General features: G+C 43.7%; 1 protein-coding gene across 4 annotated transcripts in view; it reads right to left on the bottom strand.

Moving 5' to 3' along the window:
- LOC143301440 (myotubularin-related protein 13-like) overlaps positions 1–27,980 on the bottom strand; it is a 303,236-nt gene that overhangs the window by 78,537 nt on the left and 196,719 nt on the right. For 2 of the 4 annotated variants that reach the window (XM_076615734.1, XM_076615736.1), the window contains 2 exons: positions 8,719–8,757; positions 5,116–5,282 (listed from right to left, as the gene is read on the bottom strand). In XM_076615734.1, coding sequence (XP_076471849.1) covers positions 5,116–5,282; positions 8,719–8,757 — 206 coding nt within the window. The remainder of the gene's footprint in view (positions 1–5,115; positions 5,283–8,718; positions 8,758–27,980) is intronic. The other 2 variants (XM_076615735.1, XM_076615737.1) reach the window with 1 other exon arrangement.

The following is a 27,980-nucleotide window of genomic DNA, read 5'->3' as shown; positions in this document are numbered from 1 at the left end:
AGTTGCCTCTGGTGGATCTCAGCTCGTTTGTGGCGACGTGGAAGTCAGGGCATGACACTTTGTAGAAGCCATGTAGGTACTTGTAGACTTCAATTACGTCTCCCCGCTTTCTCCTGTGTTCCAGACATGGGAGCTTCAGCCAACGTAGCCTTTCGGGGTACGGGAGGTCCTTCAGAGGGCCCAACATTTTGGTCGCCCTCCTCTGGACGTTTTCCACTTCAGAGCAGAGACCTTTCTGATTCTTCTCGTCTGGTTTCCACACACAGTGACCGTACTCCAGGAGTGGTCTGACTAATCCTTTGAACAGCTGGACGAAAGTTGCTGGTGTTAAGTAGTTGAAGGACCTTCGGATGACTCCAAAAACGCGGTTTGCCTTTGATGTTGCCTGTGTCACATGTTGCTTGAAAGAGAGGGCCTTGTCGATGGTCACCCCAAGATCCCTCTCTGCCTGTGTTTCTTTCAGTTTTACTCTGATTGAGTTGCCGTCTTTGTCTTTACTGTTCATGAAGTACTCCGTTTCTCTTTCGTGGCCTAGTTTCAGGATGCAGCACTTCTCTGGATGGAACTTTAGTTGCCATTTGTCGGACCATTGCATCAGCTCATCCAAGTCGTTCTGCATGGTTTCATGACTGTTCAGAACATCCACTCTGATAAACAACTTCGTGTCATTCTTACTTGGCTCTTCACGTTGGCAGGTATATCATTTATGAAGATTACAAAGAGGATGGGCCCCAGTACACTTCCTTGAGGAATGCCGCTGGTTACGTTGCCTTCCTGGGACATCACTCCGTTGATCACTACACAATGCGTTCGGTTTGCAAGGAAGTCGCTGATCCATTGAAGAAGTTTACCCCTGATACCACAAGCAGAGACCTTTTCCATGAGTCAACGATAAGGAACACTTTCAAATGCTTTTTGAATGTCAGTGTAATTAACGTCTACACTTCCTCCCTCGTCGACTGCTTCTGTCCACGAGTCCATGACCTCCAGTAGCTGTGTTATACATGACCGGCCTGAGACGAAACCATGTTGTTCACGAGTGACAATGTCATTTTCTTCGAGGTGGCCTATCACTGCTCTTCTCACTAACTTTTCCATGACCTTGCAGATGACGCAAAAGAGGCTTACAGGTTTATAATTGTTGGGGGACATTCTGCTGCCTTTCTTGAAAATGGGGCTCACGTATGCCGTCTTCCATTCTGAGGGAAGTTCTCCAGTATCTAGGGTGAGTCTGAACAGATGTGCTAGAGGCACAGCCAGTTCGTTAGCTGCTACAGAGAGGATCCTGGGCGCTAGTCCATCGGAGCCTGCTGCTTTTCCTGGTTGTAGACCAGCCAACAGTTTTCTCACTCCATCAGGATGTCGTCCTTGGTCTCTTTGAAGTCATACTCTGGCATCTCAGGAGCCGGACTGGATCTTCAGATGTGAAGACACTCTTGAAAAATTTGTTCAGAAGTTCAGCCTTCTCAGCGTGAGTCTTGGTTTTGCTACCATCTTCTTTTTTCAAATCCGGGATACCGCTCTTGCAAGATGTCTTTGACTTTGCGTATTTCCATACACCGTTAGGATTTGTTTTTGCCTCAGACGCCAATTTCTTTTCCATGTTCTTCTGTGCCTTCCTGCATGCTTTTCTTGCTTTATTTCTGGCTTTCAAGTAGTTCACATAGTCCTGGGCATTCCTTGTAGCGAGCCAGTGTCTGAATAGTTGGTGCTTCTTGCGGACTGATGCCAAGGTTCCTCTGTTCATCCATGGTTTTCGTTGTCTGCCTGATGGGCGTGTCATAGGTGTTGATGTTTTGATTGCCTCATATATTTTCTCCTTGATTTTTTTCCATGCTTTTCTTTGTGTTGTTCCTGCTTGTGTTTATTTCATAACCTACAGTATTGACAGCTTTTCTGTAGTATCAGTATGTGTTCCGGTACTGGAAATAAGTGCAGCTTATAAGCCAGTGCGGCTTATGTATGTATAAATTTAAATTTTTTCCAAATTTTAGTGGGCGCGGCTTATATACCAGTGCGCTCAATAGACCGAACTTTACGGTATTTAAATAAATGCAATATGTGGTAAAAGAGATAGGTTCTAAAGTAACGTCCATTAAAATAAAGAATCCTGAATAAGAAACCCTGCCACAAATTAATCATTATAGGTCATAAATCTCATACTGCACACATGATACTTAAATTGTGATACTGAACAAACATGTAAAACATCAATAATGTAAAACTTGTGACTCGCAACTGCCAGTAAAAAAACGTTTGAAAAGGTATATCATAACTAAGATTCCCACACATTCATATAAGTGCACCAGTTTTTATATAAAACACTCACACACACACACACACTGTGCACCCATAACAGCAAATAAATGGCACCAATAGCAAATGGCAAATAAATGCGTGCTGCCTGTCAAGGTTGTGTGTTCAGATTGCTGTCAGGAATATAAGTACAGTTGTAGCATGTTGTTCTTGCACAGGGTGATCGAAACCTTTTCTAATAAGTTTGTCTAACTGGTCTTTGTCTTGTTGGTCATGTTACTGCCTCAACACACTGAACCATAAAACAAAATGCTAGAAACAGAGCAATAAAACATTTGTAGTATATGGTTGCATACATTAAAAGACCCTAATTTCCTCACACAGTACAACCGATTGTTTACTTTTTTCACAAGTGCGTTTGAATTTTCATTCCATGATAATTTGTTGTCCAGAATTACACCAAGGTACTCTTAAGTATTAACCTGTTCAACAACATCTCCTTGACGACAATTTCCTTAGTTCTGGGTTTCTTCTTCCTGAAATCAATAACAAGTTCTTTCATTTTATTGACATTTAACTCTAGGCAGTAAACACCGCACCAACTGGCACAACTGTTGATTTCCTGTCTGCACTTTGTCTCATTGTCATCAGTTAAAAGTCCTATCAGAGCTGAATCGTCAGAACTTGACAGGATTCAGTGCTACTTCAACAGTCTGCTGTATACAGAGTAAAAAGGAAAGGTGACAGTACTGTACCCTGGGGTGCACCGGTGTTAGTGCATAAAATGCTGGAGACAAGAGTCTTTGATTTTAACAAATTGGGGTCTGTTGGTGAGGTAATCTAGAATTTATAAAACAGCCGGAGAAACAACTTTGTGTAAAAGCTTCATAACTAAAACATAGGGCTGAATAGTATAAAAAGCACCTCAGAAGTCAAAAAAACATCAAATGGACATATGTACCAGGGTTGTCTAAATGCTTCAATATCTTATTCAATACAAAAAACATAGCATCATCAACATTTGTTTCTCCTGTATGCAAACTGTAGTGGGTCTAAAAAACCTTCCACAAATCCCTGCAAGTGAATCAAAACAACTCTCAAATATTTTCATTACTGCAGATTAACGTTAGAGCCACAGGGTGGTCATTCATGCATTTCACTGGTGCCTTCTTGGCAACAAGAACATCACATGATGTCTTCCAAATGGAGGGAATCTTACACTGGGTCAGAGACTAATTAAAAATTATATATATAATTTTATAAAGTTGTTCTGCAAAGTGACTAAGGGTGATTGTTTTGATACCATCTGGACCAGCTGCTTCGTTCTTTTTTTTACTCCTATTAAATGTTTAAAAACATCGTCCTCAGAGACAACTATTCTCTCCCCTTGTTGATCTGAGGGGATCTTGGTCAGGAAATCAGTCAGCTCTTTTCTGTTGTCACTGAAATTGTGACAGTCAAACCATGCATAAAATGCATTCAGTTTATCTGCTTCCTCAGCTGTACACATCGTTACTGATTCTGTTTCTCCCTGTTAAGCTATGAAACCTCTCATCAAATTCAACCCTTCTGAAACCCCTTTCATATCATTACCAATTAATGTAGCTTCTATTTTGCCGTTGTACTCTTCACCATTCTTAAATTCTATTATCATTTTCTGTACCTCTTTCATTTCATCCATGTCTTTGGTAAAAAAATGTTTTTTTCTTCATATTATTAAGTGTTGTTTTAATCTTTTTGGTAATCCATGGTTTGTTATTTGGGAAAGTTTTTATTTCTTTACTTGGAACAACACAGTCCTCACAAAATTTAATGTATTCAGTCACAGTATCTGTCAATTCGCACACATCTTCTGCTGCATCCACAGACACATTCCAGTCCATGCTTTCAAGACAGCCCCTCCACGTCTCAAAAGCATCAACAGACCAATATGAACTGTTCTTGTCACAGGCATTCGCCGTTTAACAAGAGGTCTGTAGCATGGAATCATGTGCACCTGGTTGTGATCCGAGCCTCCAAGGGGTGGCAGCTGCAGAGATGTGTAGAGTCCCACACGTTAGAGTAAAACAGGTCAATAGTCCTGTCCCTGCATGTTGGTACAGTAACATGCTGGTAAAAATTCAAAACTGATTTATTAAGAGAGCAGCGTTTAAAATCACCAGTTAGAATTTTCAATGAGTCAGGTGCCTTTGTATCATGGTTATGCAGATGACTGGCAAGTGAGATCACAACTTCAAGGTCCACGGTCCTTTGTGTCCTTAAAAGAATCCATGGCAACAAAAAGGTTTTCCATGACAAAATTCTATTGATAAACCCAGTTTGATAGAAAAACAAATGCACTTTCAAGCAGGATAAAGAAAAAAAAAAAGCAGCACTGCACTGTAGTGACAAGCTCAACCTGTGTGTGTGTGTGTGTGTGTGTGTGTGTGTCTGTTGATGGTCCAAGTGCTCTTACTTCAGGCAGTACTGGCTGACAACATGACATTCACTGGGTTAATTCTTCACCCCAGGCCAACTCCACATGCAGGGGTGAGGTCAGGCCAGTCAGCTCTGTCTGATCCATGTCATTGTCAATTAACTCTTATCTGGCAACTATCATCATGGAAGTCATTGTTGTTTGAAGAATGTGAATGTGATTCTTGCTTTCTTAAAAAAACATGTACTTCACTGCTGCTATTGTGTAAAGTTCATTTCCGACTGAGGTGGGAAAGATGAATCTCACATACTCATGTGGTACCCACTGCTGGTGTTTTGTGCTCATCGTAGGTTCCTTGTCCATCACCAAGGACACACACACACACACACACACACACACAAACATATGGTTAACCAACTTTACTTGCACACAGGAGTCCATACCTTCATCTGGTTTTTCTCTCCCAGCACATAGAGGATGACGCAGTGCAGCCCCTGCACAGAGCTGTTGATGAGGTCCCCGCGGCTGTCCAGAGTGCCATTGTGGCGGCGTGCCTCCATGGGGGGAGACATGCCCCCCTTGTCCCGCAGACTGCCCATACGACTCAGTGCTAAAAGACACACCACCACACCCACACTCAGTCCTCACCACCCACACCCCACCATCACCTGTACCAGCTCAACACAGACATTTTCTGTTTCAGGATTATAAAGTCTTTGACTGACACTTACTCTTTAGTTGTCCACTGATTTTTAGTCTTCACAACACTGTTTAGTTATCCACTGATTTCAAGTCATTCACTTTTACCTCCGAGTGCTTATGTACTGTCGGCTGCCTGAATATTTCAGAACTGGTGCCTAAGCACTGATTTTTTCCTTCCACTTCACTGTCTGCAGCACTTGTGACATGAGTATTAAATGATGTGTATGATGTTACATGAGAATTAAATGATGTGTATGATGTTACATGAGTATTAAATGATGTGACATGAGTATTACATCATGTGTATGAAGTGATATGAGCATTAAATGATCTGACATGAGTATTAAATGATGTGTATGATGTGACTTGAGTATTAAATGTAGTTTATATTGCAACCTGACTATTAAGTTATGGATACATTGTAACAAGAGCACTGAATGATATGTATGGTGTGTGCTGCATCACCATCCATGACAAAGTGATCTTGATGTCACCTTGTGAGCACAGGTATCAGAAAAAAGAGACATAAACCAGACACAAAGGATCACACCAAGGCTGGTGATCAATGTTGGTTCTCCTGTCAGTGACCTAAGTGGTAGAACTTTACTGTGGAAACACACTGTGGATTTCACTGCCTACCTGCTTTTCACTGAAGAGATAACAGCTCAGGTGACATCAGCTGATGAAAGTGTTTCAAACTATTTTCAGTCTCTCTGTATGTGTTTGACACCCGAGTGGTAACATCATGAAATGTCAGTGTTGATACATGTGTGGTAACATCATGAAATGTCAGTGTTGGTACATGTGTGGTAACATCATGAAATGTCAGTGTTGATACATGTGTGGTAACATCATGAAATGTCAGTGTTGATACATGTGTGGTAACATCATGAAATGTCAGTGTTGGTACATGTGTGGTAACATCGTGAAATGTCAGTGTTGATACATGTGTGGTAACATCGTGAAATGTCAGTGTTGATACATGTGTGGTAACATCATGAAATGTCAGTGTTGATACATGTGTGGTAACATCAGGACATCTGAGTATAATCAAAAATAGTTTCTTATCCATATCCACAATGGCTCATTTTGTTTCAAAATGCAAAGAAACACAAATCATTTTAATATACCACCAAAACACTAATAATTTTACTGCACCACAAAGAAAGATATCACTCATATATCAACATTCTTTCAAACTACTCAAATTAGTTATGAATTAAGTGATTTTTCTTCAAACATGAATGAGTAAATGCAACAAACGACTGTCTCATGCACGAAATATGGCAAAACAACCTTTTTTCTGAGCCTCAAATGCAAAATCCCTTCAAAGGTACCAGTAATTTTCCATCTGGCAACAAAATTCCATCTTGAAACTAAAATAATATTCACAGAAATTTCCCAAGCTTTGAAATGTGTACGTACAAAATTAAAAATAACTGTGCATTCAAAACTGACATGCAATATGTAGATGTTAGTTCAATAATCATATCATTAGTTCTGTAACTGTACTGCATGTCATCATGCATGATTTATCCAAGATGCATGTGTTAACATTCTTTGAGCAATCTTACCACACAATGCAAGCCATTGATAGTCAGTGATAACCTGATATATAATTCATTAGTCAGTAACCCATATGTGTATTTTACAGCAATGAATATGCATGAGCCACTGTCAGGCTGTCCAACACATGGTATGTTCATCCACACACTGATACACACAAGTTTCATCTTATTTCTGACACATGGCATGATGTATCATCCACAAACTGGAATACACAAAAGCTTCATGTCATTTCTTGCACAAGGTATCATGTGTTGTCCACACACTGATACGTATATAACACAAACTACACATTATTTCTGACACATGGCAGTTGTGTCATCCACACACTGACACACAAGCTTCATGTCATTTCTGACACATGCACCATTTGCAGAAGCCTGATCAGATAACAACAAGCAGCACAGGTTGCCTGGTGCATTTCAGTGTGACTTCACTGCTTCTGTGAGATGGGACAACATGGACAGTGCTATCTAAGTGATGCTCCTCTCCAATCACTGCTACTCTCTTTGTGCCAGCCACTGACAAGAGAATAAAAGGTAACAACTAACCATACACTACAAAAAGGGGAAAGCAAAGTAAAATTAACCACAAAAAGAAACAAAACTTGGGAGAGGAACACTCTCAGTGAAAGAAAAGTCAAAAACATCAGTGACAACATTGACAGCACTCTGTTTCCAAAATCACCAACAACTACGGCCAAAACAGCAATGTATTCTGTCACAACAAAATAATTCATTGAACTGCATCTTGCATTTTCAAAAGAAAAGTTAAAACTGAAAGCTTAGTGTGGCTTGAGGAGAGGGGGCAGGTGGGGGAGTTGTTAAGGGATGTGAACACTTTGCTGAATGGCAAGGAATGAAAAAAACTGCTGACATTAAATTTTTGTTCTGCAGACACACACAGTTGGACCAGGCATTGCAGTCTGCATGCAATCATCACAGACAGTTCTAAAAAAAAAAAAAAAACCACAACAAAAAAAACCCCATCAAACAAGCCCACCTTTTTACAACACCAAGAGCACAAGCTCAAACAACAGTTGAAGAAGAAAGAAAGAACATCAGGGCAGAGTCCTCCCCCCTCCACTCCTTCCAGCAGACAGGCTGCTAACTGTTGCCATGACAAGACTACCCACAGCCAGCCATGGTTCAGCAGCAGAGGAAGGAGGGAGTAGGGGAGGAGGTGTACTTGTACATGCAACACACCCAGTTAGCATGATGCCGGGCAGGGGCAGACCCGAGGCACACTGCACATCTACAGGTCAGCCACTGACACAGCCACACACACCACACAGTCTGGCCCGGTGGGCACTTCTGCCACAATGGCCGCTCCTAGCATTTCTGCACTCCTCACAATTTGGGCACTCCTAGAGATGCTGTCATTTCTAACATGTTGGGAACTCCTTCAAGCAAATTGGGTATTCCTAGCAATTTTGGCATTTGTAGCAAGTTGGGCACTCCTACTTAAGCTGATAACCCTTCAGGCTGATGTCTATTCCCAGTGATACAGGTGCTTCTCTACATCAATATCACTATAGCTGTACAGCTTATCATGACATCCAGGTCAGCTGCTGTTCATCTTCCCCCCTTTTCCCCCCTTAACCACTCTGCTATACTGATGGAGGAGGGATGCAATGAGATGAGGGTGGGGTGTATATGGGTGGGGGGGTCATGCGATGTGATTGGCGAGGAAACCTCAACCCCTCTCCTTTCCCCTCCCACTGCCTGCCCACCAAGCCAGAACTATGAGGGGAACAAACAGAAAGGAGCAGTCAATACTTGGCCAGCCTCGCCGTGTCCGTCTGGGCATGGTCAGAACTGAAAAATGGAAGACAACTGTGACATCAACCTCACCAGCACCACAAGGACACCACATCAACACACCACAACACCACACAGGTCAGCACACATAGGGTCAACTTAAAGGCAAAAACATCACTGTCTGCCTCTCTCTCACATGCCTGTACTGACACACACATACACACAAACACATAAACAAAACTGCGAAAGCACACTTGTTCCTCAGTCACACATCACAAAGGAATATGCAATAAAAGTAAGCCCACATAGTCCTTCAAATCATCTGTGAATATCAGTTTCAACCCACACATGTTTTATTTGATAATGAGAACATCTGACACAGATGCTCAGTCGCAACAAAACTGGAAGCAAGCATATGTAATGAAAACCATATAATTTTCATTCTTTTAAAACACACACGCACGCGCGCGTGCAAACACAAACAACAACAACAACAAAAAACAAAGAAAGGGAGAAACGAAAAGGAACGAGCACAGACACTGACATCAAACCGTGGCACAGTGCCCAGGCCTGTGTGGGACAACAGGTTCACACACTCCACAAGGCAGGACACACATTCATGGACATAGGAAAAAGCCACGAGCAGTGAAACCCACTGATAGGGCACATCAAAGTCTGTCAGTATCACCCACATCAGTCTGTCAGTGTCAACCACACCACATCAGCCTGCCAGTACAACCCACATCAGTCTGTCAGTATCACCCACATCAGTCTGTCAGTGTCAACCACACCACATCAGCCTGCCAGTACAACCCACATCAGTCTGTCAGTATCACCCACATCAGTCTGTCAGTGTCAACCACACCACATCAGCCTGCCAGTACAACCCACATCAGTCTGTCAGTATCACCCACATCAGTCTGTCAGTATCACATACATCAGTATCACCCATAAAGTCTGTCAGTATCATCCACAGTCTGTCAATCTGTCAGTATTTATTTATTGAAGCACAATGCGCTATCACCCACAGTCTGCCAGTCACTGAAAACTGAAACACTGAAAAACCCACAGTCTGTTAGTCTGTAAGTATCACCAGTAGAGTCTGTCAGTATCACCCGCACTGAAGTCTGTCAGTGTCAACCATATCAGTCTGTCAGTGTCACCCACATCAATGTCAGTGTCAAACCATATCAAAGTCTGTCAGTGTCACCCACATCAAAGTCTGTCAGTGTCACCCACATCAAAGTCTGTCAGTGTCAACCACATCAAAGTATCTCAGTATCACTCTGCTTGAACAACAGAAAGACTGAAGTGAGGAAGAAGAATAGAGTGATAAGAAAGGAGAAGAAAGGAGAGGGGAGTGTCAAAGACACAGGGACATCTAAAGGGGGAGATGGAAAGACAGTGTGAGAGTGAAGACGGGCACAGTGAGGCAATAGAAAGGGAACAAGAGGGACACAGAATGGGAGAAAGAAGGACTAGGAATGGGGTAGAGGGTGAGAAGAACAAAGAATGGGCGAAAGATGGACAAAGAATGGGGGGAAACGAAGAGAGGAACAGAGAATGGGGGAGAGAGGGAGAAAGGATGGGGAAAGGGAGAGAGGACAGAATGGGGGGAGGGAGAGAGAATGGGGGGAGAGGGACAGAATGGGGGGAGGGAGAGAGAATGGGGAAGAGAGGGAAAGAGAATGGGGGGAGAGGGACAGAATGGGAAGAGAGGGAGAGAGAATATGGGAGAGGGGCAGAATGGGGAGAGAGAATGGTGGAGAAAGGGAGAGAGAATGGGGGAGAAAGGGAGAGAGAATGGGGGAGAGGGGCAGAATGGGGAGAGAGAATGGTGGAGAAAGGGAGAGAGAATGGGGGAGAAAGGGAGAGAGAATGGGGGAGAGGGGCAGAATGGGGAGAGAGAATGGTGGAGAAAGGGAGAGAGAATGGTGGAGAAAGGGAGAGAATGGGGGAGAGGGGCAGAATGGGGAGAGAGGGAGAGAGAATGGGGGAGATGGGCAAGGGAATGGGGGGAGAAGGACAGAATGGGGAGAGAGGGAGAGAGAATGGTGGAGAAAGGGAGAGAGAATGGGGGAGAAAGGGAGAGGGAATGGGGGAGAAAGGGAGAGGGAATGGGGGAAAGGGGCAGAATGGGGAGAGGGGGAGAGAGAATGGGGGAGAAAGGGAGAGAGAATGGGGGGAGATGGGCAGAATGGGGAGAGGGGGAGAGAGAATGGGGGAGAGGGGCAGAATGGGGAGAGAGGGAGAGAGAATGGGGGAGAAAGGGAGAGAGAATGGGGGAGAAAGGGAGAGAGAATGGGGGAGAAAGGGAGAGGGAATGGGGGAGAAAGGGAGAGAGAATGGGGGAGAGGGGCAGAATGGGGAAGAGGGGCAGAATGGGGAGAGGGGGAGAGAGAATGGGGGAGAGGGGCAGAATGGGGAGAGAGGGAGAGAGAATGGGGGAGAGGGACAGAATGGGGAGAGGGGGAGAGAGAATGGTGGAGAAAGGGAGAGAGAATGGGGGAGAGGGGCAGAATGGGGAGAGAGGGAGAGAGAATGGGGGAGAAAGGGAGAGAGAATGGGGGGAGATGGGCAGAATGGGGAGAGAGGGAGAGAGAATGGGGGAGAAAGGGAGAGAGAATGGGGGAGAGGGGCAGAATGGGGAGAGAGGGAGAGAGAATGGTGGAGAAAGGGAGAGAGAATGGGGGAGAAAGGGAGAGGGAATGGGGGAGAAAGGGAGAGGGAATGGGGGAGAGAGGGACAGAATGGGGAAGAGAGAGAGAGAGAATTGGGGAGAGAGAATGGGGGAGAACAAGAACAAGAACAAAACTTTAATCTCCAGGCCTCCGGCCCCTAGAAAGAGGTCAAAAGTACACAATATGGTGATCACGCAGCGACAACAAAATGTAAAATACATACTAACTTAAACCTGTAGAACAAAAGTGCTTCTTGTGCATAGTAAATTAATTCTAACTTTCATCATTGTTGTCACAGAATTCCTGTCGTATCTTCAGGGCATTAAATATATAAACGCAGAGTTTACAAATACTGTAAACAGAACATTCTTCAGCAAGTGAACATACGACTGACCTTCAGAGTTCAGATGTTTTTGCCGCAGGTTATTGTAAAGGACACAATTGTTATCAAATGGTTTTCATCTTTGACCACATTACAACATTTACATGCGTAATTTGAATTACATTTGAATGTTCTCCTAAAAAATGATCCATTTATTGGGAACAAACCAAGCCGTAATTTTACCAAACAGTCCCTGAAACACTTTTTATCCACCAAGTCAAAATACTGCTCGCACTGAAAACCAGTTTTAAACAGTCTGTAGTTATGATATATATCTTTAGACATTACTGACTCATCCCACTCTTGCATAAATAATATCTTTCATTCTTTGCTTAAATAATGACAAAAAAGTTTGCTCACAACCAACGCCTTGTTGCAACCAGACATATCAAAACCCAAGTCTAAATAAAGTATTTTTTTTACTGAAGATGCCCAGCATTTTTTCCCCCTTTCGTCTAGGTTAAACAACATCAAATCTGCCGGTCTGGGTAATCGGTGCACATTCATATTCAGCAACCTTAACCAGTACTTGATACACCTTGTTGCACTATTTATATGCAGTGGATAACGTCCTAATTCGCCGTATGCAAACTTGTTTGGTACTTTAAGTGGCATGTTCAAAAAACATTTACATGCAAAGGAATGAACCTTCTCAATATTATCAAGTCTGTTAAGACCCCACATCTCAGAAGTGTACAAAAGAATGGGTTGTACCTGAGCATCAAATATTTTGAAAAAACATCCTTTGGAAATATCATTCAGCTTCGTTATATATTTTATACAGTCAATGCATGCATGTTTGCCTTTTGCTGCTAAAATCCCTACTCCTTTGTTTATACTCATTTTTGTCGTAAAAACAAACCCCAGATAATCATATTCATTCACTACTTCTAGAGCATTTCCATTGAGATTCCACTTTTCATATCTTCCCAAAAAGCCACGTTTTTGAAAAGCCATCACTTCAGTCTTGTCAGTATTTACATTCAAAAAGAGTGTTTTACATGCATTATTCAGAATATTAATTTGATTTTGCAGACCAATCGCTGTGTTAGATAGCAGTACAATATCATCCACGAACAGAAGAATGAACAACTCTAATAAATCAGGCAAAAATTTAATTCCATGAATACCACTGATTTCAACTGCTCATGCAATTTCGTTAACAAACAACGAAAACAATATAGGGCTTAACATACAATCTTGCCTTAGGCCAACGGGACAATCAAAAGACTCAGTTAACTTATCTTCAATACGTACGCAAGACGTAACACGTTTATACATCGCAATGATAGCATTAATAAATTTCCCCTTTATACCTTTCTGAATCAAAATATCAAACAAAGACTGACGTTGCACAGAGTCAAATGCTTTTCTCAGAACAACAAAACAGGCATAAAGCTTACCTCCCTTCTTTGATAAAGATTTCTCAATAACCACGTTCAGAGTAAAAATATGATCTGTTGTCGCTTAACCAAGCCTGAATCCAGCCTGTAACTCTGTTAGTGTATCATTTTCTTCAGCCCATTTAACGTCTTTCGTTTAGCAATGATGTATAACATTTGCTAATAAGACTGAGCAAGACACGCCCCTATAGTTGTCTGTTGAACTATCTCCCTTTTTAAAAATTGGAACAATTATTGCTTTCACCCATTCATCTGGATACTTGCCCTTATCAAACAGAATGTTAAACAGTTTTGTTAAAAAATGTACAGCAATATTATCAGCTGATTTAAACATTTCTGCCAAAATACTGTCTATACCACAAGCCTTGCCTTTTTTTAATTTCTAAACAGCATCTGCAACTTCTTGTTCTGAAATAGCATGACTGAGTTCATCAGATATATTTGATTCCTCTGGTTGCACTTCACTAATGGCTCTGCTATCAGTAGTTATAACCTCGTTCTGAGTAAATAAATTCCGAAAGTGTTCAAACCATTCATTTTCTTTAATGTCTTTACATACTCCTATTTCCCTTCTTCCAGACACTTGCTTTGCTTCTTTCCAAAACTGTTTGCTGTCTTTGCTCAGTGATGCTAGATGTCTGGCTGTATCACGTCTATAGCTGACTTTCTTTACCTTACATAAATCCTTATATTCCTTCCGAGCTTTCACATAGGGTAATCGGTGCTTATCATCCTTGGTTTGTCTTAACATTGTTAACAATTGTCTGGCTTTGTGTTTTGCATCTTTACATTCAACATCAAACCATGGGGCATCTCGCTGATCACTCCCAACACACACATGCTTCCTCATACATTCACTCGCTCTCAGCAATACATTACTGAATAGTTCCAAAGCCTCATTTACACTGTAATCCAAAAGAGAAAACGCATGTACACACATATTCTGTAAATTGTCTGAATAAAGATTTTCTCTGAAATTGTTCTCCTTTGTTTGATCCCAAGCTAATCTATTAATCCATTTAATATCATTTACTTTCTCAGTACAAGCAGTGTTTTCACTTTGAGCAATTGTAAATGATACAGGGAAATGCGGTGAGTCAATAAATGAAACTACCTTCAATGAGCGTACAAAATCCATAACACACAACTCTCTGGACATTATAACATAATCTATGGTACTTCCACCGGTAGACGAGACAAATGTTAATAAATCATCAAAACCAAAACGACATAACCAGTTCAAAATAACACAATCAAATGCGGAACACATCTCAAACAAATCTTTACCAAAAGCGTTCTTTTCTCTGTCAACAGATTTTCTCTTAAACAAATCATCTTCCTGAAAATGCGACCAATCCCACTTGTCATTTTCGGTTCTGTCAGCCGAGGACAGAGCGTTTACACAACCAGTCCGTGCATTCAGGCCTCCTATTATCATCAAAGCAAAATCTTTTGTCTGCTCGTGTAGATTGACAATGCACTGTTCCAGAACTTCTATGCCATATCCATGTTCTGCAGTATTCCAGTATTTACTGTCATATGGGTGGATGTATAGACAAATAGGAAAACATTTTTTTCCAACTTAAGTAACAATTTGTTTATTTCCAAAATCACCAAGTGTTCATATTTTACTTTAATTCTTTTCACTAACTTTGAAAATACCTTGCGTACAAACACAATAACCCCACCAGAGTTTCTGGCATTAGTTGATATTTTAACTGCCTTAGCTACATACGTATCATATCATAGTCCTTAAATGCATGGTAGTCGTATTTGTCTCAATTAACAAATGTTTCATTCAGCACAAAAATGTCATAGCACAAAAGTGATTTTATCACATCTTTAATGTCAAGTTTTTGCAACCAACCATTGCAATTCCACGTACATATTTTTATTTCATAAGGACCTTGGCCACACCCCTATTTCGGAAAACTTACATTTCTCTGTATCTTCCCTGTATATTGACCACCACCTCTACCCTCCCTCTGCTGTTGACTTTGACCCCCGTTCGCTGGCCTGACTCAGTGTTGCAGTGTGTGTGTCTGTGTTCTGTTTTCTTCCGACCTCCCAGCCACTGACTCCTCCCAGCCACTGACTCCGCACGAGCCCTATGCTGTGTGTTAACAGGGCTTCTTGTGTCTGACACATTGGCAGTGCTACACCTCCGTGCGACCCTTGCACCTTGCTGTGACCTGTCCTATTCACCCTGTGACGAACCCATGATGTCATGGACACGGCTCAGTTTTGTATCTGTCATATCTGGGTACTCTGACGTCAGGAGTAAGAATTGCTGAGCTACTGGACCAGAATGAGGGAAAGGGAGAGAGAATGGGGGAGAGAGGGGAGAGAGAATGGGGGAGAGAGGGAGAGAGAATGGGGGAGAGAGGGGAGAGAGAATGGGGGAGAGAGGGGAGAGAGAATGGGGGAGAGAGAATGGGTGGGGGGAGAGAGGGAGAGAGAATGGGGGAGAGAGGGAGAGAGAATGGGGGAGAGAGAATGGGGGGGGGGGAGAGAGGGAGAGAGAATGGGGGAGAGAGAATGGGTGGGGGGAGAGAGGGAGAGAGAATGGGGGAGAGAGAATGGGTGGGGGGAGAGAAAGAGAGAATGGGGGAGAGGGGAACAGAATGGGGGGAGGGAGAGAGAATGGGGGAGAGAGGGACAGAATGGGGGGAGGGAGAAAGAATGGGGGGAGAGAGAGAGAGTGGGGGAGAGAGGGAGAGAGAGAATGGGGAAGAGAGAGAGAGAGAGAATAGGGGAGAGAGGAAGAGAGAATGGAGGGGGGAGAGAAAGAGAGAATGGGGGAGAGAGAATGAGGAGAGGGAGAGAGAATGGGGGAGAGAGAATGGGTGGGGGGAGAGAAAGAGAGAATGGGGGAGTGGGGGACAGAATGGGGGGAGTGAAAGAGAATGGGGGGGAGAGAATGGGGGAGAGAGAGAATGGGGGAGAGAGGAAGAGAGAATGGGGGAGAGAGAGAGAATGGAGGGGGGAGAGAGAGAGAATGGGGTAGAGAGAGAGAGAATGGGGGAGAGAGAGGGAGAGAGAATGAGGAGATTGAGAGAGAATGGGGGAGAGAGAGAGAGAGAGAGAGAGAGAGAGAGAGAGAGAATGAGGAGATTGAGAGAGAATGGGGGAGAGAGAGAGAGAGAGAATGGAGGGGGGGGGAGAGAGAGAGAATGGGGGAGAGAGAGAGAGAGAATGAGGAGATTGAGAGAGAATGGGGGAGAGAGGAAGAGAGAATGGAGGGGGGGGGGGGGAGAGAGAGAGAGAATGGGGTAGAGAGAGAGAGAGAATGGGGGAGAGAGAGAGAGAGAGAATGAGACTGAGAGAGAATGGGGGAGAGAGAGAGAGAGAGAGAGAGAATGAGGAGACTGAGAGAGAATGGGGGAGAGAGGAAGAGAGAATGGAGGGGGGGGGGGAGAGAGAGAATGGGGTAGAGAGAGAGAGAGAATGGGGGAGAGAGAGAGAGAGAGAATGAGGAGACTGAGAGAGAATGGGGGAGAGAGAGAGAGAGAGAGAATGAGGAGACTGAGAGAGAATGGGGGAGAGAGAGAGAGTGGGAGAGAGAGAGAGAGAGAATGGGGGAGACAGAGAGAGAGAGAGAGAATGGGGGAGAGATGGAGAGAGAATGGGGGAGAGATGGAGAGAGAATGGGGAATTCAAGATTCAAGATGGTTTATTCAATTAAGGCCATAGCCCCACATGAATAGGGGGTAATAAGAGTTTTACATATGTTATTGCAATTGGTAATAAAAACAATACAACGCCATTCACAACAAACTATCAGTGAATCTAAGAAATGAGTGTCTCTCTTAACTGCAATGCTTTATAAAGATACATAGCAAAACTATGTATGATGTTTTCATCGTTAGATGCCATTAATAAACATAACCGAAACAAGCATGGATTTATATAATATTCTGGGGGAATAAACTGGATTTGTAAGTCAGTCAACACAGGGCATTTTAAAACAAAGTGAACTTCATCCTCTCTTGATTCCTTGCACAATGGGCACAATTGTTCAGAATGACATGTTGCTTTGTAATCTGTGTGTGTTTACTTCAGAGATTCCAAATCTAAATCTGGTCAATGTAAGTCTGAGGCGTCTGTTAAAATCAAACAAAAGGTATCACTTTACTATATGATCAGAGGCATAATTTCAATACATTTCAAATCTTTCACTCGTTTGAATATGGTTTTCCCACTCCTGCCACCTACAGTCTATCAATCGGTGACGAAGAATTTGCACAAATCTAATTTCATCCCCTACTCCTTGATATTCCCATACATACCCAAAACCAAGTTCACGTAAACACATTCGTACATTCGATACCCAATTTGTTTTGCCTCTTAAGTCTAAATCATATAGCATATTGTAAGAGAAAATTGGGGGGGTAGGGGGGGGGGGGAGAGAGAGAATGGGGGAGAGAGGGAGAGAGAATGGGAGAGAGAGAGAATGGGGGTGAGAGGTGGAGAGAGAGAATGGGAGAGAGAGAGAGAATGGAGAGAGAGAGAGAATGGGAGAGAGAGAGAGAGAGAGAGAGAGAATGGGGGAGAGAGAGAGAATGGGGGAGAGAGAGGGAGAGAGAATGGGGGAGAGAGAGAGAGAATGGGAGAGAGAGTGAAAATGGGAGAGAGAATGGGGGAGAGAGAATGGGGGGGGAGAGAGAGAATGGGGGAGACAGAGAGAGAGAGAGAGAATGGGGGAGAGAGAATGGGGGTGAGAGGGAGAGAGAATGGGGGAGAGAGTGGGGGAGAGAGGGAGAGAGAATGGGGGTGAGAGGGAGAGAGAATGGGGGAGAGGGAGAGAGAATGGGGGAGAGAGAGTGAAAATGGGAGAGAGAATGGGGAGAGGGAGAGAGAATGGGGGAGAGAGAATGGGGAGAGGGAGAGAGAATGGGGGAGAGAGAGAATGGGGGAGAGAGGGAGAGAGAATGGGGGAGAGAGAGGGAGAGAGAATGGGGGAGAAAGAGAGAGAGGGAGAGAGAATGGGAGAGAGGGAGAGAGAATGGGAGAGAGAGAGTGAAAATGGGAGAGAGAATGGGGGAGAGAGAGCGCGAGAGAGAATGGGGGAGAGAGAATGGGGAGGGGGGAGAGAAAGAGAGAATGGGGGGACAGTGAGAGAGAATGGGGGAGACAGAGAGAGGGAGAATGGGGGAAAGAGGGAGAGAGAATGGGGGAGAAAGAGCGAGAATGGGAGAGAGAGAGAGACACTGGACACTGGAATCATTTATTGTCATTGCCAAGAAAGGTCTTTTGACAAGGGGGCAACAACATAAATCCATATATTTTAGCTTCAAAACAACAAAACACTATATTTTTTTCTCTGAACCCTTCAGTCAGTTTAAACCAAGAAAATATGCAATACTTGGAAGCACTTAAGTCACATCCTGACAAAAGCTCAACGAAATGGAACTAAAGAAAAACAACAATGTAATGATAATAAAATACCAAAATGAATGGAGACTGACTCGACCATCCCTTCAAAAATACATCAAACCAATACATACTGCCTCAACAATACACTCAAGTATGCAATGTTATGTTTTCTGTTTTGTCCAAATAAAATAGCAACTTCTGTACTAACTATAATTAAGTGTCTTCTATGCTGTTAATACTATTCTGACTTATGTACCTTTGTCTCATTGTTTGAGCTTCTGCAATGAATTTAGCGACCGATCTAATTATGATTTCATGAGAGAGAGAGAGAGAGAGAGAATGAGGGGAGAGGAGGGAGAGAGAATGGGGGAGAGAGGGAGAGAGAATGGGAGAGAGAGAGAGAGAGCGAGGGGAGAGGAGGGTGAGAGAATGGGGGAGAGAGAATGGGGGAGAGGGAGAGAGAATGGGGGAGAGAGAGGGAGAGAAAATTGGAGAGAGAGGGCGAGAGAATGGGGGAGAGAGGGAGAGAAAATGAGAGAGAGAGAGAGGGAGAGAGAATGGGGGAGAGAGAGAGAATGAGGAAGAGAGGGAGAGAAAATGAGAGAGAGAGGGAGAGAGAATTGGGGGAGAGTGAGAGAATGGGGGAGAGAGAGAGCGAGAGAGAATGGGGGAGAGAGAGTGATAAAATGTGGGAGAGAGAGAGAGAATGGGGGAGAGTGGTAGAGAGAATGGGATAGATAGAAAGAATGGGGGAGACGGAGAGAAAAACGGAAGAGAGGGAGGGGGGAGAGAGAGGGAGAGAGAATGGGGGAGAGACAGAGAGAAAATGGGAGAGAGAGAAAATGGGGGAGACAGAGAAAGAATGGGGGAGAGAGAGAATGGGGGGGGGGAGAGAATGAGGGAGAACACTGAACACTGAACACTGAACACTTTAATGTCAATAGCTTTACAGCCCTAATGATATGGGGGTTCAAAATACAAATAACAACATGCATCAATAGTAATAATATTGATGAAAACCAAAACCAAAACGAAATCAATCAATCTGTGCAACAAAGTGCAGTTCGACCATCCATTCAAAGTAATGTGGTGTAGTGAGAAATAAAAACAAAAACATATATAAATGTATAACATAAATATTTTCCATATGAGAGTGACAACACAGATTTCACTTTTCACAATGAGCAACACCTGATACTATTTTATTATTGTTGAGTTTTTTTTCGTCGCATGTTATTCGCTTCTGCAATATATTTTGCAAGTGACTGTAGTGAAGTTTCCTGATTTAAATTAAGCACTCCAAAAATATCTTCATACTTTGCTGAATTTGTTTTAAATACAACACATTTTTCTCGAATATCGTCATAAGCTTTACAACTAAACAAAAAATGTAACTCATCCTCCCTTGAATGACCGCACATCGGACAAGGGGAGAGTAACGAGGGCTCAGTCTGAAACCACTTTTCATAAGCATTCAAACCAATCGTTCTCGTTCTAAATCTGGCGAGACTTGTTCGGTGCCACTTGTTTGTCACGACTGTGATATATTTTTCTGTTTGAAATATACTTTTAAAACTATAAAACCATCTATATTTCTCAGTGCTTTCCATTTTACAGTGCCAATTCTGTTTATATGAAGCAATTAGCCTATCTTTGAATTCTGAAACAAATCCTTCTACACATCCAACTCCCTGACACATCCACACAATCCCAAATCCATTTACAGTTAATGTCTTCTTTACAAAATATACCCAGTTTTCCTTCCCTCTCTCATGTTCATTTACTAACATTTCATACGCCTGCTTACATAATCTCGATGTGGGTAGCCTTATTAATTTTAACCAATATTTTATACATTTCACACATGATTTAATGTATAATGGGTATCTACCACTTTCTCCATATAATACAGTATTTGAAGCATGTAATGGAACATTTAAAAAACGTTTAATAGCTAATGTATGTACTTTTTCTAAATCTTTGTTATCAGAAAGTCCCCAAATTTCGGCACTGTATGTTATCATTGGTTCTATTTGAGTATCAAAAAGTTTCCAAAATATATATGAATCTATCGAGCCTAACTTACGTAAACACCTTAAGATTTCTATAACCCCCTTCTTCCCCTTTCTACAAATTTCTGCTACTGTCCTTGTCAAACTCAGCTTAGTTGTAAAAATCATACCAAGATACTTATAAGCATTAGTTACCTTCACTTCATCAGTTCCATAGTGCCATTTTTCATATCTAGATAAGTAACCACCTTTTCTAAACACAACTACATTTGTTTTCTCAAGATTAACTTTTAAAAATAATCTATCTGCTTCTTGCTTTAATATGTTCAGCTGATTTTGAAGTCCTATGGCCGTGTCAGACAAAAGAATTACATCATCTGCAAATAACATGAGAAACAGTTCAACAGCCCCAGGGATCATTTGAATCCCATGTCTTCCTTTTTTCGTTATCTCTCCTGCCAGTTCATTAATAAAGAACGAAAACATCATAGGGCTCAACAGACATCCTTGTTTTACGCCACGTGGGCAATCAAATACATCTGAATATACACCCTTCTCACGTACACACGCTAAAACTGCATCATATACACCACGCAGTGCCATATAAAGCTTACCATCAACACCAGTTTTACGTAACACATTCCATAAACTATTTCGATTCACAGAGTCGAAGGCCTTCTGAAAATCTACAAAAGCAACATACAATTTTCTATTTTTTAATAAATGTGTTTGTACAATTGCATACAATGTGAAAATGTGGTCAATGGTGCTGTAACCTGATCGAAATCCAGCTTGCTCTTCAATAATCTTTTCTTCTCGTTCAGCCCATTTAGTTAATCTTCTATTTAAAATGTAAGTGTAAACTTTACTAATGATACTTGTAAGTGCAACTCCACGGTAATTATCTGGAATATTTGGGTCACCCTTTTTGTGAATAGGTATGATAATCGATTTTGCCCAATCTGTTGGAAAGATTCCATCATTGAAACATCTGTTAAATAAAAGCACCAGAAAATCAACAATATCTGTATTTGCCTGCTTTAACATTTCACTCAATATTTTATCTGGGCCTGCACTTTTACCTGGTTTTGAGGGAGAGTGAGAGAGAATGGGGGAGAGAGAATGGAGGGAGAGGGAGAGAAATGGAGCAGAGGGAGAGAGGAACAGAGAGTGGGGGAGAGGGACAGGGAATTGGGGGCAGGACAGGGAACACGGGAGAAAGAGGGAAAGGGAATGGGGGAGAGGAGTACAGAGAATGGGGCAGAGGAACAGTGTCACGGACAAGGAGGGTTGTGTGTGTGTGAACGCTGCCAGTTAGGGCAGACCCACTCTCCTTGTAGCTCTCCCGCGTGCTCCTTGTAGCTTAGGAAGTATATGGAATGCACGTGTTGCACTGGAAAGCATGACGTGCAGATTTCTGATTTGTAAGCTATGGGAAGTTTTCTTTGTTTGGAAAACCAGCACCATTAGTCAGTGGAGCAAGACACTTGGCCAGGTCTACAAGTGTAGGGTCCTATAGAGAGGGACGCTCAGCTGGTATTTTGGCCGGAGTTCAGAAACCGTTGAGGTATTTATTCATTTATTTTAGAGTCTTTGCATTGGTAAAATGATCTTGCAACTTGTAGTATTTGTTGTACAACCGTCCGAAAATATACGTACCTGTATTACTAGTCGCTTTTGCTCTTCATGTGTTTGTTACCTGAATTTTTACTGTCTGATGTTACATGTGCTTAATCTCATTTTCGTCATAGACAGTTATTTCCTAGTCTGGAACGTTACCAGTTTACTTGAAACTGACATGTGGTTTTTTGCTTGAGTGTTTGATTCTTGTTCTCTAATTCGGTATTACTTTCACTCTAAATTTACAATTTCATATTACCTCACATATTCTCAGTTTGATGTGCTAGAATTACTCAATCTATTCCTCCCAGTTCTGAATGTAGAAACAGTGAAATACAGGTCTAGCCTACATTTGTTTGGAGGATTATTTTCAGTAGATTTGTAAATTATTTCAGGATATAATTGTTAAATTGGAGTTAAACCTGAATATTTCAGCTGTTGGCTGAATTAATATTTTGTAGAAAGAGACTGGAAAACCATTCAATTATATTGCTTTACCTGATGGTGGGCGGCGGCGGAAACCTACCAAGATTGTGGACAGTTCACTAGTACTAAGGCGCGGATTCTAGGTTTTTGTCGTAGGGAACTCCACTCTCCCTCTGTGGAGACCCGACTTCATCCCGCTGTTTGAGTGACCGTCTTCCACCTGGGGAGCTCGAGCGTCGTTGGTGGACGTGTTTCCCCAAGCACTACACCAGAGTCCACCTTCCAGGACAACGAACTGTGTGGTGCCAGTTTCTACCCCCCCCCCCCACCCCCACCCCCGACCCCCTCTCCTAAGCTGAGTATTACTGAAAAAAAGATAAACTGTCATAGAATAGGGTGACGGAAGGGAAAATTTTGGGTGTTCCTCCTGCTGAAGAGGAAAGCGAACAGACTTCTTTGTGGTGTCTAATCGTTAAGTATCAGTGTCCTACTGTATCATGTCTGTGATTTGTGTTATTTGGAGTAAATTTTTTGTATTTGTTTATTTCGGGCTTTTGTTTGGATGAAGGTGAGAGAGAGCGTGAGAGAGTGGGCCATAACTTTTGGTTGAAAAGTTGCATGTGACAAACAGAATAGGGGAGAGAGAGGGAAAGGGAGTGGGGCAAAGAGAGGGAAATGGAACTGGGGAGAAAAAGACAGGGAATGGGGTTGGGAGGAACAGAGAATAGGAGCGTCACATAAATTCGAAAATGCTACAGTCATTGAGCAGATCTAAGAGATAATGTGACCGAATGTTTACGTTACTCACAGACATACTGCAAGGGGAATAGCGAAAGAAACAAATCACTGTGGGCAAAACAACACAGAAACACAAGCAAGATGGCAACAAAAAACTACAACTGCACACCCAAGGGGAATCACTGGAGAGGGGGACAGAGAATGGGGAGACGGGGACAGAGAATAGGGAGAGGGGGACAGAGAATGGGGGAGAGGGGGGGGCAGAGAATGGGGGAGAGGGGGGGGGGGCAGAGAATGGGGGAGAGGGGGACAGAGAATGGGGGACAGAGAATGGGGAGATGGGGACAGAGAATGGGGGAGAGGGGGGACAGAGAATGGGGGACAGAGAATGGGGAGATGGGGACAGAGAATGGGGGAGAGGGGGGACAGAGAATGGGGAGATGGGGACAGAGAATGGGGGAGAGGGGGGACAGAGAATGGGGGACAGAGAATGGGGAGATGGGGACAGAGAATGGGGGAGAGGGGGGACAGAGAATGGGGGAGAGGGGGGGCAGAGAATGGGGGAGAGGGGGACAGAGAATAGGGAGAGGGGGACAGAGAAGGGGGGAGATGGGGACAGAGAATAGGGAGAGGGGGACAGAGAATGGGGGAGATGGGGACAGAGAATAGGGAGAGGGGGACAGAGAATGCGGAGAGGGGGACAGAGAATGGGGGAGAGGGGGACAGAGAATGGGGGAGAGGGGGACAGAGAATGGGGGAGAGGGGGGGGCAGAGAATGGGGGAGAGGGGGACAGAGAATGGGGGAGATGGGGACAGAGAATAGGGAGAGGGGGACAGAGAATGGGGGAGATGGGGACAGAGAATAGGGAGAGGGGGACAGAGAATGGGGGAGATGGGGACAGAGAATAGGGAGAGGGGGACAGAGAATGCGGAGAGGGGGACAGAGAATGCGGAGAGGGGGACAGAGAATAGGGAGAGGGGGACAGAGAATGCGGAGAGGGGGACAGAGAATAGGGAGAGGGGGACAGAGAATGCGGAGAGGGGGACAGAGAATGCGGAGAGGGGGACAGAGAATGCGGAGAGGGGGACAGAGAATAGGGAGAGGGGGACAGAGAATGCGGAGAGGGGGACAGAGAATGCGGAGAGGGGGACAGAGAATGAGGAGAGGACAGAGAATGGGGGAGAGGGGGCAGAGAATGGGGAGAGGGGGACAGAGAATGGGGGAGAGAGAATGGGGAATGGGGAAGAGGGGGACAGAGAATGGGGGAGAGGGGGATGGGGAATGGGGGAGATGGGGACAGAGAATGGGGGAGAGAGAATGGGGGAGAGGGGGATGGGGAATGGGGGAGAGGGGGACAGAGAATGGGGGAGAGAGAATGGGGGAGAGGGTGATGGGGAATGGGGGAGAGGGAGAGAGAATGGGGAGAGGGGGAATGGGGGAGAGGGGGACAGAGAATGGGGAGATGGTGACAGAGAATGGGGAGAGGGGGACAGAGAATGGGGAGAGGGGGAGAGAGAATGGGGAGAGGGGGACAGAGAATGGGGAGAGGGGGACAGAGAATGGGGGAGAGAGAATGGGGGAGAGGGGGATGGGGAATGGGGGAGAGGGGGACAGAGAATGGGGGAGAGAGAATGGGGGAGAGGGTGATGGGGAATGGGGGAGAGGGAGAGAGAATGGGGAGAGGGGGACAGAGAATGGGGAGAGGGGGAATGGGGGAGAGGGGGACAGAGAATGGGGGAGAGAGAATGGGGGAGAGGGGGACAGAGAATGGGGGAGAGGGGGACAGAGAATGGGGGACAGAGAATGGGGGAGAGGGGGACAGAGAATGGGGGAGAGGGGGACAGAGAATGGGGGACAGAGAATGGGGGAGAGGGGGACAGAGAATGGGGGAGAGGGGGAATGGGGGAGAGGGGGACAGAGAATGGGGGAGAGGGGGACAGAGAATGGGGGAGAGGGGGAATGGGGGAGAGGGGGACAGAGAATGGGGGAGAGGATGACAGAGAATGGGGGACAGAGAATGGGGGAGAGGGGGACAGAGAATGGGGAGAGGGGGAGAGGGGGACAGAGAATGGGGGAGAGGGGGACAGAGAATGGGGGAGAGGAATGTAGCGAGAAAGAGGGAGAGGGTGGGTTGGGGAGAACCAAATAACTGAAACAAACAAAATATCCATGAATGAGGGAAAGACATAAACATGAGCAGCACACACAGCCCTTCATGCCGATGACAAAACAGGCGTGTGCATCAAGCGGGGACACTACACTGAGGACACCACTACCCCCTCTCAGTGCTGCACTGTCATCAACACCCACTGCTGTCAACACCTTCCTGCTCCCCTCCCTCCCCCAAACACTTCAACATCAAACCAAATCATTTCACCACATGTTCTCAAATTCTCCCTGAAACATGAGCACAGTCTCTGGCAGATCCTTATCATGTTTACAGAATAAACTCTGTCTTAATTCTCAAAGAAAATTATGTTCAATGTGGTTTCTGTAGCATACTTCTGTGATGCATGTGTTGAGTCAAAGAAACAAAACAAACAAAAGAATGTTGGGCAAAATGAACATGGAATAAATCATCAGTAATCAACAGTCCACAAACTGCCACTTTTCAGTCTTTAACAACTATATGCACTGCAGTGAACTAGGAAGCAGGCACAGTGCCAAGTATTGTAATATAAAAAAACAACAACACATACATTGTTATCACAATGATGAATGAGTGCTGGTTTCTCAAGCACCTGCTTCAAAATACAGAAACATGGGTGCCAGTTTTGGTCTAAACATTATTTCACAATACCAGCATCTGCAAAAACATCACAATTCTATGTAGCAGGTCTAGATGAAGACACACACACAGAACATGTGGAACAGAACACAGTTTCATTTACCTTATAACCTTTATGTAAAACAATACAGAAATAAATAAATTTAAAAAGAAGTAAAAGCACAACAACAAAAACACACAGATGTTTTTATCATAAGTCAAGAAAATATTCAAAGCCATATATACACAATATGTGCTGTGGTGTTTACTGACAAAGTGATGTCCAAACATTTGGCAAAAGGACAGAAACAACACAAGCAAAGGACAGAAACATAAAGCAAAGGACAGAAACAACACATAGCAAAGGACAGAAACAACACAAAGCAAAGGACAGAAACAACACATAGCAAAGGACAGAAACATAAAGCAAAGGACAGAAACAACACATAGCAAAGGACAGAAACAACACAAAGCAAAGGACAGAAACAACACAAAGCAAAGGACAAAAACAACACATAGCAAAGGACAGAAACAACACACAAAGGACAGAAACAACACATAGCAAAGGACAGAAGCAACACACAAAGGACAGAAACAACACATAGCAAAGGACAGAAACAACACATAGCAAAGGACAGAAGCAACACACAAAGGACAGAAACAACACATAGCAAAGGACAGAAACAACACATAGCAAAGGACAGAAGCAACACACAAAGGACAGAAACAACACATTGCAAAGGACAGAAACAACACATAGCAAAGGACAGAAGCAACACACAAAGGACAGAAACAACACATAGCAAAGGACAGAAACAACACACAAAGGACAGAAACAACACAAAGCAAAGGACAGAAACAACACAAAGCAAAGGACAGAAACAACACATAGCAAAGGACAGAAACAACACAAAGCAAAGGACAGAAACAACACAAAGCAAAGGACAGAAACAACACATAGCAAAGGACAGAAACAACACATAGCAAAGGACAGAAACAACACAACGCAAAGGACAGAAACAACACAAAGCAAAGGACAGAAACAACATAAAGCAAAGGACAGAAACAACATAAAGCAAAGGACAGAAACAACACAAAACACAGAAAGGGACACAAACATAGGGTAAAACAAGTCAACAGACACTAATATGCATATGTACACCAGTGGCAATGATAAAAAAAGTGAATACTAAGTACTTGTAACAAGAGTGAATACTTCCTACTTGCAACTAAATTGAATAGTATGCACTTGTACATGTTGAACTCCCTGACCACCAGAAGATAATGTGACATAGCATGACAGCACTACATCTACAAGCAGTGATACTATAAAGGAAATGGTGTCCAGGATTGCTGGCATAGTGTGGCTGTACCAACAAGGTGGATATACCTGTGGAGAGCTGGTGCTATCAGCACAGAGCACTGCTGGGTCAGCCCACCATGTCCCCCATGTACCATCTGTTCCAGTCTGGAGTCACCCTACACTTTTTGTCCTTTCTTTTCTCTGACATCTGTCTGATCTTTGTGGAACTGACACTGAAGACCACACCTACCACATCACATGCTTCCAACAGATCAGACGTCAAAGCCATGCATGCATGTGCAGGGTACAATAAAAAGTGAACTACTGAATTTGAAGACCATTCACAGACATGTTGAACAATGCATTCGCATATCTGTTCATACACCAAAACATATTCACCATATAGGTACTTAAATTCCCACCCTACCCTCTTCCTATCTTCTCAAGACACATATTGTACTGATCATATGTGCTTTAAGTGCTGCATGTGCTCATAGTACTTCCACAGCATTCACCCCTAACAAGAACCAGAGGGATGTGTGATTTTGGAAGGAATTTTTCTGCTCAATAA

The sequence above is a fragment of the Babylonia areolata genome, chromosome 27, assembly GCF_041734735.1.
Source record: "Babylonia areolata isolate BAREFJ2019XMU chromosome 27, ASM4173473v1, whole genome shotgun sequence".
NCBI lineage: Eukaryota > Metazoa > Mollusca > Gastropoda > Neogastropoda > Buccinidae > Babylonia > Babylonia areolata.
The sequence above is the reverse complement of the archived record's forward strand: the minus strand, read 5'-3'. Positions and strand labels throughout refer to the sequence as shown.